Source organism: Brienomyrus brachyistius, chromosome 11 (genome assembly GCF_023856365.1).
Source record: "Brienomyrus brachyistius isolate T26 chromosome 11, BBRACH_0.4, whole genome shotgun sequence".
Lineage (NCBI taxonomy): Eukaryota > Metazoa > Chordata > Actinopteri > Osteoglossiformes > Mormyridae > Brienomyrus > Brienomyrus brachyistius.
This window is the reverse complement of record NC_064543.1, coordinates 4,556,885-4,574,307: the sequence shown is the minus strand read 5'-3', so window position 1 is coordinate 4,574,307 and position 17,423 is coordinate 4,556,885. Positions and strand designations below refer to the sequence as shown.

Below are 17,423 nucleotides of genomic sequence, written 5' to 3'. Positions count from 1 at the left end.
TTCGTGACCTTACCTTGCCAAGGATGAGCTTCAATATTAGGAACTGAAGTACAGAGGACAGTAAATAACCCCAGATGTCGTTCCTGCCCTGCCTCATATATCGAGTATGTGTCGGGTGCATCCTCGCCAAATGAGACCGATCCTATGATTCATTGCGTCCCAAGTTCGTTCTTAGGAGGCATGTTAGCAAGACCAGCCTTGCCAAGACTGCAAAGTATGTTCTTGGCATTGAGAAATACCATTTGGGTGTCTGGTTCTAGGGGTTAGGATGCAGCCTGTGATAAGAGTTCATCAGGTTGCTAGTTCAAATCCTAGGGTTGGTAGTGAGGTTTTACTGTTGCGCGTAAAGCCCTAAACCCCAAATTGCTTGCGGAATTAGCTGGTTCTTTCTTTCTCAAAAGTTGTTGCTTTTGGATAAAAAGCATCTGCAAAATGAAATGGAAAAAGTGGTCTGTATTCTCTGCATCACATGTGATTGACATTTCAATATTCTTCCGGTGTTTCATTGATGCGCCACTTTGCCGTTTTGGCCTTTTGTTGCTTTTAGCGGACCCAAAATTAAATAAGCCTCCTCCAGACAGGCGAAAATCAACTTTCATACGCTAACTTTGTGTCAGAATGATTTTTTTCCCCCCTGCAGAATCATGCCATGAGAGACGGGGTTGGGCTTACGGAGTGAATAACTTTGCTTGTGCCTCTAAGTTTTTAATCCCCTGTATAATTAGTTTGGCGCTCGGGTTAGCGGCCCTTATCTCTGCTGTGCTGCTGCCGCGCCGACTGTCAGTCTGCTTCCAGAGCCACATGCCTGCGTCTCTCTGCAGTCCGAGGCACTGAGATCTCTGCTTCTGAGGAATGCAATGTTCTCTCCCTGTACGTGTTGTTGGCTGACAGTTCCAGTATAAATGGCGCGTGGCTGAGGTCTCGCTCGTTTCACGGCACGTCCTCCGGTGACCTGTTCCGGCTTCTGTTAGAGAAAGGACGAAGGTAACGTGCTTCATTAGCTAACGAGGCGGCAGCTGCCACATGCATGCATGTAATACTGCGACCGAGGCAGCATTTTGTGATGTTCTGCACGTTTCCTCCATTGTACAACATTAAGCCCGAGCAGCATTAGCGCGATGGACGAGAGGTTGGATCAATCCGCTTAGTGCTAATGTGCCATAGCTGCTTCATTTCCCCTGGTGCCAGAGAGCGTCTGGGGGCCAGGAACACCAGTGTTGGGAGGTGCCACCTCCGGACCAGCTAGCACTGCCTCGCAGAAAAAATAACGGCGCTCTGCTCCTGGTTTCCGACACATTTGCACATTTACTCAGCTGTGTTTACCTGGAGTAGCACAGGACCTTTTCCAAGGCTAATGGCACTTTATCTCGTTGGCCTTGAGCTCAAGAACAGCTCTCTCTCCTGGAGGTGGGGAGCAAACATTGATGCATTCTTCAAGCTTGGCTGTGTTTGTATTTCAACACTGTTGTGCAAACAGGCATCATAATTATGTATAATTTTATATTTAATCATACAGATTAAGGCTTTAAGATTTTCGTAAATAAAATACAATGGGTGATGAAGTGTGCGAATGAAACGCAATACAGCATCGTTGATGAGATTCCCCACCTCCTCACAGGTGAACCGGTTAGAAATGCCCCCCTCTTTCGCTAAAGCTGTCACGCTTCATTTAAGAGGTCACAGAAGTTGGTTACATTGGCTCACAGTTGCCATGGATTGTGACTTAAAGGCATATGAACTAGTTCTGCTTCAAAATAAACTAGCGGAACTGTAGAGTGATACCAAAATAAGTATTTTATAGGATGAACGTGGAATAGTGTCTTACCCAGATTAGAGTAGGGCAGGGAAACACAGGGTGAGTCCAGTGGTGAAGCTGCAGCTTGTACAGACCAGCGTCTGAGAACCGCAAATGATCACAGAAGACTCTTAAAATTACGACGTAACAGTGAGACGCGATTCTGCTTTTTCGGGGGGGCTAGTCGAGCAAATGAGAAGAGCAGGGGGTGTGGGTTTGGAACACTGCACCTGTTATGTTCTTCATTTTAATGCACAGCTGGGGGAAGATGCACTAATCGCATTCATACACAGGCGACACTCAGTATGCAGGAGTTAGTCCTTTAAAAACAAACAGTGTGGCGTTATTAGTCAAGCCCAGGTAGCTCTACCTGCCCGGTATGTAAATGCCTGGGCGTTTCCAGGATCTGAGCTGCACCCTTCCTTCTGTCTCTGTTTACCTCCTGATCAGCGGTGCCTGTGTGCAAACCCACTTTCCTTAAAACACATCTACCCTTTAATCTGCGTTCAAACAGGCCAGGGCATCTAGAATACAAACATTTCTGCATTTAAATAACCCAAAAGGACAAGGGAGAAATATACGCCCTCTCCGTTCCAATGAGAAACTCACAGCGGGTCTGTATGACTGGCAATGCGACACTCAGAAATACACTGGAAATACCCTCAGCAAAAACAGAGACATTTAAAACTCGACCCGTTTGGTCCCGGGCGTATGAAAACGGTCAGTCACTGATCCGTAGCGAGAGACGGGATGCAGGGAGCGCATTCTTTTGTAATAAATAAACCGTTACTCCATGCTGTTAAGTATGCAGGCTCTCTAAAATGCGTAAGAGCTGTTGTACGTGACTCGTTTTGGCAGCTCACTGCAGGATTTTCCTTAGACAACACCTGAGTTTATCCCTCCACGCCTCAGGCAGGAGGCCACTCTGGGTAAATAATTCACAGAGGTCCCGGTTTGTCACAGGATCAGCCATGAAGCTCACGTTCTCGTGCTGCAGGCCTCAGTGTGAAGACACAGCGCCCCCTGTCTGTGCAGCTCCCTGAGAGTCTTGAACTCCAGAGGCATGGTGTGAGGGCTGGCATGCGACGTGTACTCGTACGTCAGGCTGTCGTAGTAATGGTACTTCACCGGTTTCCCCTGGGGTCCGAGGGCGAAGGGCCAGAATCCGTACAGGTGGATCTCGTCGCAGAACCGGGTAGCCATGGTGTACATGAGAAGACCCGTCGTCGGCCTCTTAATTTGGACCTTGTTTGTCAGCCAGTACCTGCCAAAGAAGGAACAGAATGATTAATAAAGACAGAGAGGACAGCACCCTGTGAATGAATAATCTGATATCAATTTGATCAGTCCGAGTACCAGTGGCGGGTGGGGTCACTGTCAGTCGGAGTACCAGTGGCAGGTGGGGTCACTGTCAGTCGGAGTACCAGTGATGGGTGGAGTCACTGTCAGTCGGAGTACCAGTGGTGGGTGGAGTCACCAGCCATCCGATCGCCAGTGGCAGATGATGACACAGGCAGTCGCTAGCACGCTCACCCTCTGACGGCGTCGAGCAGCCGCAGTGAGGGGAAAGCAGGCCGCACGTCCAGGCCATGCCGCAGGACGAGCCTAGCCGCCAGCTCGACGCGCTCCTCGCCGCCCTTGGCCATGAACGCCGGGATCCACAGCACCCCGCCGGCGATGCTGCGCAGCCGCTGCAGAAAGCGATCCCGCCACTGCTGGCTGGCCAGGTCGCGGAAGGCGCGCTGAACCACCGACGGGTTCATGGTAACCAGGCTGCTGCGCCGACCCACGTCACGCTCGTACTCCTCCACCGGGGCCAGGTTACACCTGCAGGGAACAGCACCAGGACACCACCATTGGGGGAGCCTGTTTGCCAGGGAGGTGCCTGTAAATAGGCCTCGTACAGGGGCAGTTGTTAGTGCACCCCATCCCCCCCCCCCAAACTGATTAAATAAAAGCCTGGTGTGCATTGGCCAGACGGGCTGGAGACACCATGTGGCACGTTCAGATGAGTCCTCGTAATTTAGCAGCTCACCTAATGATAAAGTCATGGGAGTCGATTTCTGGGCCACAGCTGCTGTTGAGCAGGATCCCCGAGTTTCCTACGATGGCACAGCGTCTGTGGTGCTGATTCTTCATGGGAGACGCCGTGGGCAGGAGCCGGTACAGGCTGTCGGAGACGTTCATGGTGCTGTGACGGTCGAAGATGTAATGGATGACAGCACCGGGTTTCAAAATGCCCTTCAGGATCGAGATGTCCCTCTCAGCATCCAAGAACTTCAAGATGTTTTTCCTTAAAATAAAACAAAAATAAATAGCAAAAAAAAAAAAAAAGAGATCAAACTGGAAAGAAAGACGGAGAAGATGTGACACACCATACCTTATAAGGTTTGAGAGGGTCTTGTTGAAGCGCCAGCCAGAGGCCACTGGAACAGTGCTGCCTGGGGACTGGGGCGGCTTATGGTCCAGAGCATCCAGTGATGAAGTGGGCAGAGTCTCAGGAACGAAGTTTCTGGGTTTCAAAATGTGAAGAAGAGCTGTGAGTTTATTGCCAAGAATCACAATGCCATAAAGACAAGTAGTGAGCGGTCAGCTGTAAGTACCATCACTGGTGTTTTTAAGGATATTCAGAGTTACAAACATGCAATGATTGCTTTAAAGTTTATGTCAATGTCAAAAGTGTCAGGCACACTCCTCTGAGGGATCCGCTGACGGCACCGCAAAAGCCAGTAACCGTTTACACTCAAATCAAAGTCCTATCTTGAGAGTGCGGTTTGAAGCAGCCGAGTAACTTACGTCTGTCCACGGCACTCCAGTTAATCAAAGTAACCAATACAGGCTAAAATAACCAATCAAAGGCATCAGTGTTCTCCACAACAAACACTCTTCAATCAAGGTCCTCATAAATCAGAATCAAAGTGACTAGGAGGATGTCACTATGGCAACTCACAATGGGATTTTTGATGATAGCCCAATCCCCCCACAGGCCGCACAACACACTTCGAGCTGATTTGCTCAGCTCCTTTTTACCAAGACATTTGCAGGGAGAGTTTGCCTCACCTGCTGAGGGTCACACTGAAGAGCTTATGACTCTTACTGGCTCTTGCCTGAAGAAACTAAACACAGTAGAAGGGGCAGTAAAAGTACAGCCTGTTTTATCAAAGACCTTTCAATACAATCATCGTGATGGGCGTGTGGTCATGCAACTGCAACTTCCCTTTCAAACGTCTTTGTCTAATTTACTGAAGTTGGGATGGTCAGTGGGGGGATCTGGGGTGGATTTTTATCACAGACCAGAGCTCACATTAATGGCCTTAAGCGCCCTCTGGGATTATATCCTGTTAATGGTGAGTCATGAAAGGCTACAGACCCTGAGATCTGCCTGTAAAAACAGGAGCGAAAGCCAACGATGTCCAAATAGTGGTGGACCATGTGACCTCTTCAGGGTCACGGTAATGAAGTACAGGACCAGGCAGAGATGTATAGAAAACCAAAATCTCCCACACTAGCGCAGCAGCAGATAACATTATTCTGTTTTAATAGATCAGATTGACTTTGGGTCTCAGTGGTCCTTTGTACTCCTCATCTTCATGTCACACGCTGTGATTTTTAATGGGCAATCACTGTTTTTTGTCTGTACCCATTTTATCCTGAACATCATGGAACAGTGAAGAACTGAAAAAATGATGATGATGATTGATAGTGATGATGGCCAAGCCAGTGAGCAGAAGATCAGAAGGGTCAGGTGAAGTATGTTGCCAAGGGAACCTGGAGACACTGATATGGAGCAGTGTTCAGAAATCCCAGAGATACACAAGTGATGGCAAATCATTACGCGACACTGCATATATTCTGAATGCTCTGTGTTACAATTTCTGGTAGCTTGGCTGCATTGCGCTAATGACCGACAATTTGCAACAACTTTTCTGAGGGCAGCATGACGTTCAAAAGAATAAAATGATCTAATCAAGCATCAGACCGATCACTAATTGGGCTTTTTGATGAGAAGGGTTGTCCCTGGGAATGTGTTGTTAGGGATGTCAAAGTGTAAAAGAGACTTTGCCCAGCTATATTAAGAAGTGATGCAGACAAGTGAATGATGCTGGTATATAAGCTGGTATATTTGCACGACACACTGCAAGCCTCGTTAATCATTGATAATGTAAACAAAACATATTGCAAGTGAGTTAATCGAGATCTTCCCAGGCAATTTCCCAATGGTGGTGGGATTAGGGGACAACCAAATACAAGTACAGACACCCTTCATACATACTTAATAAAAAAGCAACATGGAATGTTCCAGCAGATCCTCTGATCATACACCATCCTCCCTGAGGGCACCAAAAACACAAAGCATTTTTTAAGGCAGCGTCCCTCTGAGCAAGTGAGGAAAGGCCTTTCTGCATGCGAGAGCCAGTGATGCTACGTTCCTTTTCGGCACTGACACAAACCCAGTCACTGCTAAACAGGACGAACCCAGTATGTGATACTTAAACTGAATAGAAAATAAAAGCACCAGTGAAGCATCTTCACACACGTGTGATGGCACTTTCCTGGAAGCCAGTCAGGTCAAAAAGAAGAGGGAAAAAAAAGACACTTAGATGAGAATCACGATGTTGTTGCTTCAAATAACAGCAACTCTTCAAACTGAGATGGAGTTCCAGGTCATGTGGAGATCCATCAGCCTCCATCTGGGACAGGCGCCTTTAAAAGCCGTGACCCATGAAATGCCGGAGGAACCGGACTTTCTGCAATAACCCCAAAGTCAAGAAAAAGGCCCTTTTCGAGATGCGAGTGTGATAGATGGGCGTGACCTGGGGGCTGAGCTAAGTCAGTTCTCGGATATTCCTGTACGTGAAACACAAACCAAAAGGTAGGGTTTGGAGATTGTTAGTCAGACTCTAATCATATACAGTACAACAGGTTTGGCAATGCTGTGTTTCTGTGCTAACAGAAAAGACAGACAGCCGCGTACAATTCGCCATATTTTCTTTAGTAGCTTAATTTAATTCTAATTTCCAGCCTTTTCTAATCATTCCTGTTCATATACACCGGCTGCTCTGCAATTCTTTCTGATTTAAAATTTCCCTCAAGCTTTATGAGAAAAACACAAGTATTCATCCATCTCTCCGCAAAGCTGATGCGGTTACTTCCTTGAAATCTTTAATAAGGGTTAAATTATCATTGGAGAATCCAGCGGGACCCTGGGAAGCCCCAAGGAGATCAGAGTACGAGTAAGAAACGTCCTACGGGTCTGCAGAGCTCCCAGACTGGAGCTCACTTATGGGCATCAGCTATTTGTGTACGAAGCAGATTTTTACCAGAAATAAAATAACTGAATTTCATTAAATGGGATTTTAAAATTTGTATTGCAACCAACAGTGTGTTAATTAAAGAAGAAAATATCTCCCCCCAGAAAAGGATTTGTTTTTTGCTAGGATAGCTGAGATTGAAACTTACCTGCACAGAAGAAGCCAATACTGGAACAGACCACACCACTGTTTCGAGCATCACATGGTGGCGTGGAGTTATAGAACGTTTACATAAACACATAATATACTAAGAAACCTATTTGCTTCATAAATGTGACCTTTTGTTATTTGACAAAAGAACAATGAGGTTTTGGTGGACTACCTAATTAAACAATAATAATTTGAGACCATGTTACATTTTTAAACATTTGGCTGTCCCATGTTTCTATGGAAACTGGGAACATAATGAGTCTTTACTGGGGATTTCCCCCCCACCCCCCCCCCCCTTCCATTAAGACGTGGGAATGTGTGGCGAGTCCTGCAATGATGCCCGAGTTCACGAATGGACACGTAAGAGTTCAGCAAGTAATTCAAGGCTTTGCTTAAGTTTTAATCAATCCGTTGTACATAAGTACACTGCATACCGAAATCAAAAAAGAGCAAGACAGGAACAGAGGCAACGGACCTGTTGGACTTCAGAAGGAATGTTTGAAGTTTCCTTGAACCTCCAAGATTCCTGGACCAAAACCAGGGGGAAAAAACAAAGTTAAACTACATGTTATTAAAATCATTACTTCACGTTGTTTCACATGTACAATGTATTTCTGACATGGTCCATATAAAACACTGGAACACCGTTTGTTACATAAAAAGTCCATTTCGATTCTCTTTAGTATATGAGCTAAGAATGGGCACTAAATGCATCCTATTACATCCTAAGACCGTAAGACATCACTATCCCAGTAATGTCATGAAAGGTAAGGAGCATGCACTGATTAACATGCACTGATTACAGCGCATTGCTGCATCCTTCACACGACAAACCACCTCAGGGATGAGAACCTGAGTGCAGCCATGCAGCAGGCGATACCTGAACCAGAGAGTTTTTTTTTTCCAGTGGCTGGAGTGCCAATCCTGCCACCAACCCCCAAATTTCCCTGTAAGTCAGAGGCTGGATGCAGATTAACGTCATACCCAGAACGAAGTAATTGCAGGTTAAGGGCCTTGCTCAAGAGCCCAGCACTCTGCCTGTCGTAATGTCATGGGGTCCTATTGAAGGTAAACAGTAGCACAATGAGCGGGAAACATACTGTAATCACAATAACTTTTTAGGGCGCTGATAATGGAACCCATTGCCCATTACGGCATCATTTTTCAAACCTTGTGTCGTGTTTCATCATGACTGACACAAACGATTTTGTTTGACATTTATGCGTTTTTTTTCTTTAGGGAATACCCTACTGAATCTCCTCGACCCTTGACGTTTGCAAACGAGAAAGAAATCCCCGTGCTTAATCAACCGACCGATTAATTAATTATTAATAATCATCAATTATCGTCATCATCATCTTTAGTTATTATTTTGTCTTCCGCTGACTAATTAAACATCCATCCATTATCCGTCGCATCGACCAAAGAGCCTTTTGCCATCCTTTGCGCAAACGAGACGTACTGGCAGTCAGAGTAACTTCAGGACACACTGGCTGATAATCACTTAAAGGCTGCTTTGGTCTGAAGGACTAAGCAAACAGTGCGAAGCTCCATATGATAAACTGTATGCTTGCCGAGTGTATACACGTTAACGGCTCCATACATATGAACTGCGTCAGTCTGTGCTGCAAATCAGAGTGAACTGGGAAAAGGGAGTGTCTGTAACAGTAGCTGTGGTTAAGTGGCTTTGAGATAATACTTAGGTCCCCATTTGACAGCTATAAACCTTTTATTGATATTTAAAAGCTTCTTGATAAAAGCATCGCCTAATCACAGCCACTCTGCCCAAGTATAAACATGGTAATGTCAGTTAAACTTAATTTATGGTTATAAACATAAGAAAATTGAGTTTTTTTTCTGCCTCGCTGATTACAAAGCGCCACGAAATAACGGGGTTTTCTGTAGAGCTGTAATCTTGAGTGAGATCTCCAGTTTAAACCAGTAAAGCTGTGTGAAACTTTCTGTACATAGCCTATGAACTGGTTTTGTCTGAGATTAGACTGCTGGTATAATAATAGGGGAGAAAATACGGAGTGTCCCTGCCCGAAGGCACTCTGGTAACGGCTGAGATGTCCAATGTAATAGCCACCAGGTTCCCACCAAACAAAGGTCATCACAGACAGCAAACAGCCAGTGCTGGCAATTAATTTAGAAAAAAATTACAATTAACAGATTAATGTAACTAAAAAGCAAGGCACACGACCTCGCCTTTATGATTCCCAGCGATATCAAGAAACTGGATAATTGATGAAAGCAACAGCACAAACGCCACATTGTTACTAAAGAAGCGTAAAGTAGCGTTTGGAGGGATTGACTGGTAGAGGGGTGGAAATGCAATAGGAGATCAACCAAGAAATGCCCGATTGAATGGGATGCGCCATGTGCAGGTTTGCTGCCGGTACAAAGAAACCTTCGGGCAAATTCAACTCCTTCAGCAAAGCGGCTGAAACATCAGCACTCTTGGATGCCTGGCAAGCATTTTAATCCTCTGGACAGAGGTTATCGCAATGGCAGCCAAACAATAAATTACAACATTGGCAGAGGACCTGTCTCCGTGCGAAGTCTCGGGAAACATCCCCAAACCCAAAGCGGCTCTCGCAACGGCGGATACGGCTGTACTCACCCGGTTTCTTCTTTAAATTCAGAAAAATCTGCGAAAATAAAAAACAGCGCCAACAACGCTACCACCCCGAAACCCAGTGACCGAAACAGAAACGGCATGACTTTTCTTCCTTCTCTCAGACTTAACCTGAAGATCGCTGCGAAATAGAAATTATAAAAGTTCCAAGCAGCCGGTCTTAAGATGTTTTAATTGCCGCCAGCATGTTCCGTAGCCGAAGATGATTTTATCCTTCTGTCATTTTCTGGTTTGGGAAGGGGCGTAGTTTGACAGCACGATGCCCAGGTTGTGTTTTGTCTCCCTGCCTCTCCTCCCTCCTTCACTCTGCTCTTACTACGGAGTAACGCCGTTTCATTTACACCCCATAACCTACAAACTTTCAGTGCAACTGTATTATAAACCCACTTTGGGATCGTGAAGCAGAAATGTGGAGCATCGGCTGCTAAATCGGGCTTAAGGGTGTCGCGCTACCTCCTCGCTCGTAGCCTAATTCTGAATGGCACGTTTGAGAGAGACGCTGAAGCTGGACCGGGCTGAAGCTGGAGGGGGCTGAAGCTGGAGGGGGTCGCCCGGCGCTTCACAAAACGTGCACTCGGCTGCACCTTTTAGCTCGTGCCGGTGAATCCTCAAGCTTGCAAAAGAATCCACGATTGTTCCCAAAAATGCGCCCAGACCCCAAAATGTGATTTAATCTGCTTAGCCTATACTATGAAAAGCCTCTCAAGTAGCCGTGCCGCACATTGTCCACTTATACAATGTTTTACTGGAACACGTTTTGTACTTAAATACACCAAGGACTCTCTCTGGGTCATGAAACAGCTCCCTGGACCATAATTTCACAACCACTACTGCTTTAGCCTAAAATAAAAGCAACTGAATGAGCACCTCAATGCTCACTTATGCTCTCTGCAGCCCAGATGGTGTCACAAACCAAGTTCAACATGGTTCTGATATCCGGACAAACAGCTTGACGCGTGTAATGGCCTCTGGGTGTAATGGACGGCTGACTCTGCCTTTCGCCCGCAGTCTGAGGGCATTTAACCGGCGATGCCCCCTGTGGAGCTTGTTAGATGTGCAGCAGAACGCCCTCTGTGACAGGATGGTGCTTCCATCCACTGCCAGCACCTCCTCGGCTTTGTTCTTTCTCAAAATAAACCCTGACTACTTTATACTATGCATCTGCTACCAGATACACTAAACATGAGGGGCGGATTATGCACATATAACCCTCATATTACTAAAAAAACTAATATTAAATGTGATTAATGCCAAAGACTGTTGGTGCTCATTGCGCTTAATGGAATCTATTTTACACAGCGACCATGTAACTACTTCTGGATTAATAGCTAATGAAGCAGGATAACAGCTACATGAAACTCTGCTAACGACATGAATAATACCTTTGATGAGATTCATTATGTCTCCAATATCATGACTTCTGGGAAAATGAAGACTAAACAACGTGCCGCTTCTCATGGGTAATTGGTTTTTACGTCTGGAATCTTCCCTTCGTTAAGGCTGCCTTGTTGCTCCCCGCAGCATTCGGTTAAGCTATACTCTGTTAGGTGACGCTATTTGTAAAAGGCGTCAAATTAGTTTCAAGTTCATTCATTCCCATTTGCGACCACTGGGAACGACCACCTGGCTGCAAATGTCTCCCTGTGATCAAAAAGCGTTCAATGTGTGTGTGTGTGTGTGTGTATGTGCGTATATATATATGTGTGTGTGCGTTTCTATGAGTATGCATATGTGTGCGTATGTGTGTATATGTGCGTATATATGTGTGTGTGCATGTATATGTGTGTATATGTCTTTGTGTGTGTGTGTGTGCGTGTATTAGAATTCAGCTTATTTTTCTCCATTTAAAGATGAAATGGGCGTGTGCTCGGACATATTTCAGTTAACTGCACCTTCTCGTTATGCTCTGAGGAATTTCCCAGGCCTCTGATGTTTCACCTTGTCGGTGAGTCCGAGTCCTTCTGGCCTGTAAGTATTCATCCAACCGCATTCATCTCTAGCCGCACCTCGCCTTTCACCATCTCCTTTGCTATGCTGATCAAGGCGTGTGGGGGGACTGGGTTTGGGGCTGTGGGTGATCTTTTTCGAGGTGGTGGTGGGGGGTGGGGAGTGCTGCAAATGAAATGTAGCAACGTCTTTTTGGTTTTCTCACCTGTAAAAATCATACAAAATTTTCATTACACGCTTATAAAAATACTTCACACTGTGACCTTCAACAGGATAAAAGATTTAAAAAATGGATGCAGGGATAAATGAAAATATATGCCGTATTTTGCATAAAAATGTTCCTCTTAATATTGAAGCAGAAGAGTGGTGGCTTGAAGAGAGGGTGTTTTTCGGAGCTCGGCTCAACACCGACGTGAAATGCGTATCGGCCTCGCCTAAGGTTATTGGCCACAGAATCCCCCAAAAACAAATCTTTTATTGAGGATCAGGCTGGTTATCCAGAAGTCGCACGAGCGGGAAATTAATTCCAAACGCTAACTGGGAAGCACGAGAGGTGGTAGTTTGGAGAGGATCTGCGTAAACAACAAGGAAAATTCCCCCATCCTCCCAAATCGCCACACTGTGCGGTAAGATCTTTATGAAGCAAAAAGGGCAACCATTTCTTTTTTTTCCAGTTGCCCCCAATCACCAGCTGTGTAAACTGTTAGTCCTTCACTGGTGAGTTCGCACCGTCTCCGCTCCAAGACAGCGGGGATTAAAGATGCGGATTTAGTTTCCTTAAAAGAATTACCGTCTTTACAATGTGCATCGACCTGAAAGGACGTTGTGACTTCCACGAAGAAAGAACTTTTAAAGAATTCTGTATTATCCCCTTTCTCAAGCCAGGAACACTCAGCATGAAAGCAATTAAAGTGTTTTGATTTCTCCTAAGTGTTTTTTCCTTGTGTGTGCTTCTGGTTTCCAATATTCTTCGTGTCAGTAAACAGAAAGAGGTGACCGTTGTCTTACCGGCAGTCTGATATGTCTGCCTGAATGAATTAAATGCTATATTTCCTGGTCATCTCTAAAAAATTCTTCAATCATATGTCAGAAGACTGCACTATTAATACATTTGTCACATATACAGATTCACTGATTTGAGTGCACAGCAAACTCAAGTATCAAAACATTTCCAGAGTATTTCCTGTTAGTCGTTGGAGCTTCCGCCTTGATAGCGGAACACGGGTCAATTTGCTCCCTACAAGTTCGACCAGTAGGTGGCACTACAAAGGCTTGCCTATTTGAATTCCATTTTGGCTTTGAATGGCTGGAGATTGACAGGATAAAGAGGCAAAGGTGTTAAAAAGCAGATGGCCCTTGGAATTTGAACTATGAAATATTCAGCTTGGTGCTATTTTCCTCCTTTGATAAATGCTATTTGAATGCCAGTGGTGTGAAGTGCTTTCCCTGCCGCACTGAATGTCAAGTCGAAATTCACTATTCTGTTCAACAGCTATTCAACTCACTAGACAGTCAATATACATTTTACTTCTGACCCTTGGAAGCCACATATTTCCAGCTAAATAAAACTGCACAGTTAAAGCCTGTGAAATTATGATTGAATGGTACCATTATTGTACATTTACCTGTCAGAGCCGATAAACCAGTGCAAAACCCCCTGCTTAGGAAAAAACGTGATTTAAAGCCCAGTTATCCAGCATGCTCTGGTGAATGGTGATTCTACCAGAGTGAAATTAGGCATGCAGGAGTGCTCAGTGTTCTGCCTGATGTGTGGAAGTACTGTGGGCCGTGCATTTGGAGAAAACACCCTCTTTACCATCTGTAATATTTCGATTACTCTGGACTAACGCACAGAAACTTAACTTTAATCATCCATGCGATCTTTACTTATCTTCTGTGTTAAGTTTTGAAAGAGCTTCGCTGTCATTGAATAAAACATCTTCACCATCAACAGGTGGAATTCACTGCAACCTCAACAGTTCTTAAACGTCTTAAAACTTAAAGTCGACAATGACTCAAGACGACCGATACTGTACACTCCGCCTTTCAAATATCACAGGCTTGGACCCATCGGTCCTGAATATTAATGTCTAAGAAATATCTGACATTTAAATACTGCGACTCTTTCGCAAACCTTCTCCAGAACAGTTCATGGGTGTCCAATCTTATCTGCAAAGGGCCGGTGTGTGTGCAGGTTTTTGGGATAACCTTTAGGTCACCTGTTCAAACTCAGGTGTGTGGATTCTTCAGTCGATTAGTCCTCTAATGAGTTATCTAATTATGGAGTTGCGACAAAAAAACCACATATTCAGCAGCGTTTTCTGGATAAGACTGGCCACCCCTTGGTATAGTTTGATACGTTATTAGCAGTTCAGACCCCCAGGTTCTTCAAAGTGCACTTGATTTATTTGATTTATTTATTTTTTTAATTATTAAGCCATGCAGTTATTGAACAACGATTTTCTCGCAGGTTGGATTTTAAGGGAAGCATTTGCTCAGAGAACTAAAAGAGAATTAGCATCGCAATTAGTATCCGGAAAGTGCAGCTTTGCAATCCATGCGCGTTAGCATAAGCGGACCAGCTAGTATTCATGAACAGATGGTTCCTCAAAATAAAATCTGGTGCTGCAGACACCATTTTCTGTAAATATATATACACACACACACAGAGGTTTGTAATTATATCTTTGTGGGGACTCTCCATTCATTTCTATGGGGAAAACTAATCCCTTAACCCCTGACCCAGCCCTAACCTTGACTATAAGTAACCAAAGAAAATAGGAGACTTTTGTCATTTTTGCTTTTTTGATTGAATTCACAGACCTTTGTGGGGACCTGAAAAATGGTGCCCACAATGTCCAAAATAAAGATTTGTATTATATAATATGAGGGACCCATAATGTAATATAAATCACACACACACAGGTCGCTCCCCCATGATACTTGTGAGACCTGGGGTTATAATTTCTCATATCGATGTTCCTTCTTCCTTTTAACTTGCCATTAGCTTTTGTAAACCTGCGAAACCAAGCAGCACTATGAAACGATTATTATGTTCGTTACATTCTTGCAGCACCTCCTTGTGCTCATGAAAACCCTTAAGTTGGCCTGTCACAGACTGTCACAAATTCTGTGCCTGAAATGAGGCTTTTCTAAGCACATTCAAACAGGGTTGCTGGATACAGCTGACAGTTCCCAGCCCAAAAACTGTTCAAAAACCAGCAAAATGCACACAATTACTTACTGTATCATACTTAAAAGTATGCATGAGTTCCCGGATGCTGTTTTGAAGCAATGCTCCAGAGTGTCACTTGAAATCACACTTTCACATGAACTTTGTTTTTCACCGACACGTCGCTCAAATATGACGATGTTAACGGCAATGTAATACATCCTACGGGGTTGACATTATTTTTAATGTAACCTATTCACATTTATGTTCCTCTTTGCACAAGCAAAACTCAAAGGATCCATCCATTCTGGCAACTAAGCTTTCAAAACACTAGTGATGGCCAAATGAAGCGTCATGAACCATTTGCTGTATTTTCTGACCCCACTAGATGGGTTTGCTTTGTGCCTTTTTTTTAATGGAGAGCGCCATCTAGTGGAGTCATTAAATACAGCAAATGGTTCATGAAGATTTGGCCATCACTACAAAACACACACCTGTCACGATCGCCGGTAAGCGGATAATGCGCACGGGCAGGCAGACGGGCAGGAAGCAGGTAAGGCAGGCAAAATACGGGAAAACGGGGAATTTATTAGGGAAACGGAGACTATGGGGAACATCTGACACCGACTGATGTCAATGACGGACCCAGAACTAAGGCAAGACATGGACTGAAATAGGCAAGAGAACAGGGTACAGCTGGGTACAATCAGGGAAGCACACGTGGATAATCAGGGGCGTGGCACACACGAGGATCGTATGAGCCGGGCATGACAACACCAGTTAATGCTTCGTTTTTATTCAACTTTTAATAGAGACTGAATGAAACACTGGAAAAAAATCTTATTTTCCATTAGAAATTCGGGCTTGAGAATAGTTCAGTAAGGATATTTTATTTATGTGTGTGAGTGCTGCTAGTTTGTTATTCATTAAAGTCCCGCCACTTACGGACAGTCCTGAAACCTAGAGGGAAAACACAGCTCTTTCAGATTATTCAAAACAGCTATGTACTGTACTTTTGCAATTAAGCTTTGGTTTCAGGAGAAATTAATCTCCAGAAAGAAACCTAAATTAATCATATGCGCAATTAGTACAATCGCCTTTCAGCAGGTGGCAAATGTAAAAGATCAAAGAACACCCGTCTGAAGCACATGCACCCTCATCTTGTGCAATTTCGTATGTTTGTGGTGTAAAAAAATCCCAGAATTACATTTTGACCCCAATCTGTATCGCCTGAAAGGTCACACTTTGTTTGATATATTAAGCTTAGCTGATCGTGTTGACTGTGACTGGATGGACACCCACCACATACCAGTATCATTTCAATGAATGTTAAATTATTTCCAATGTAAAGCTGGTCACAGCATATGCACTATACTGGTGATCACAAATGCAGATGTGAATAGAGTGACACGGTAGTGTAGTGTCATCACATACCTCTGAGTTGTTGTATTTGAATGCATTCCCACCTTCAGGTATGATCTGACTATCGGAATGTTCTGGAATTTTCTTGGTGGGCCAGTTTTGTCTGGGCCGGTCTGCCTACCCCAAGCCCGACATTATAGAGCATAAATACCAGGGGTGCCCAACCCGTTCGTTGATCTTCAACCTGTTTTCAGGTTGATTGCAGGAGCTAATTAATGGATCGTGCTTTATTTCATTGCTGGCCAACTAGTTGATTGTGATCAGAAGAATTTATCAAAGGGACGCCCCCCCCAAATTCCCGGGCTGCTTTTTGTTGCCAGTCCGCCCCTGCCCACCTTGATTTGAACCTGGGTTTCCTCCTACATTGTAAACAACTGCTGTGGGGGTGTGTTTGTGCTGCTAAATTGCTGTTAGCATGAGAGCTACAGTGCCTTTGATGGACCTGCTGTTCCATGTGCTACATAGCTCATGTTTTCTGTTTACCTGGATTCAATGGATGACTGCATGGAAAAATTGGGCATAATGAATGAAAACTCAAATGAGAACTGGGCTGAAAGCCTTGCCTCCCGCCTCTGCAAACGTACCAAATTTGAATGTCGTGTTCCAGTCGGTGAATCGCTGACTGTCTGCAGGCACAGAGCAGCCTGGCACCGTGGACTGGCACCGCGGACTGCCAGCGATACCCCGACGGGACCATTTTAATGGACTCTTTCATACACAGGAGCGACTTGTCTGCTACAGAATAGCACATTAACGCCGCACTGGGTTCTGTGTGCATCATGCTGGCCAGATAGCTTGTGTAAGTGTGTGGAGGGAATAAAGGGAGGGAGAGAGTAACCTGGCTTTACCTAACAGCTGCACTCAACCTCATATTCACCATAATCCTGATTTAACTAATGATACTGTTCTCTTTATGTAGCCTTTTACATTTATACTATCAGTCAAGTAAGGGCATATTCAACAATTTTTGAAACTCGTCAATAAAAC

General features: G+C 44.6%; 1 protein-coding gene across 2 annotated transcripts; it reads right to left on the bottom strand.

The window, feature by feature from the left end:
• Positions 1–457: 457 nt before the first annotated feature.
• On the bottom strand, positions 458–11,174 carry LOC125751553 (alpha-2,8-sialyltransferase 8B-like). Of its 2 annotated transcripts, XM_049030532.1 has the most exons (6): positions 9,881–11,173; positions 7,733–7,783; positions 4,176–4,307; positions 3,831–4,088; positions 3,329–3,622; positions 458–3,059 (listed from the first exon to the last, which is right to left on the bottom strand). In XM_049030532.1, the coding sequence occupies exons 1-6, from the start codon at positions 9,976–9,978 to the stop codon at positions 2,774–2,776; spliced, it is 1,119 nt and encodes a 372-aa protein (XP_048886489.1). In that variant the 5' UTR covers positions 9,979–11,173; the 3' UTR covers positions 458–2,773. The 2 variants fall into 2 exon arrangements, with proteins under 2 accessions (XP_048886489.1, XP_048886491.1); XM_049030534.1 differs by lacking the exon at positions 7,733–7,783 and having other exon boundaries at positions 9,881–11,174.
• Between the last annotated feature and the right edge of the window lie 6,249 nt (positions 11,175–17,423).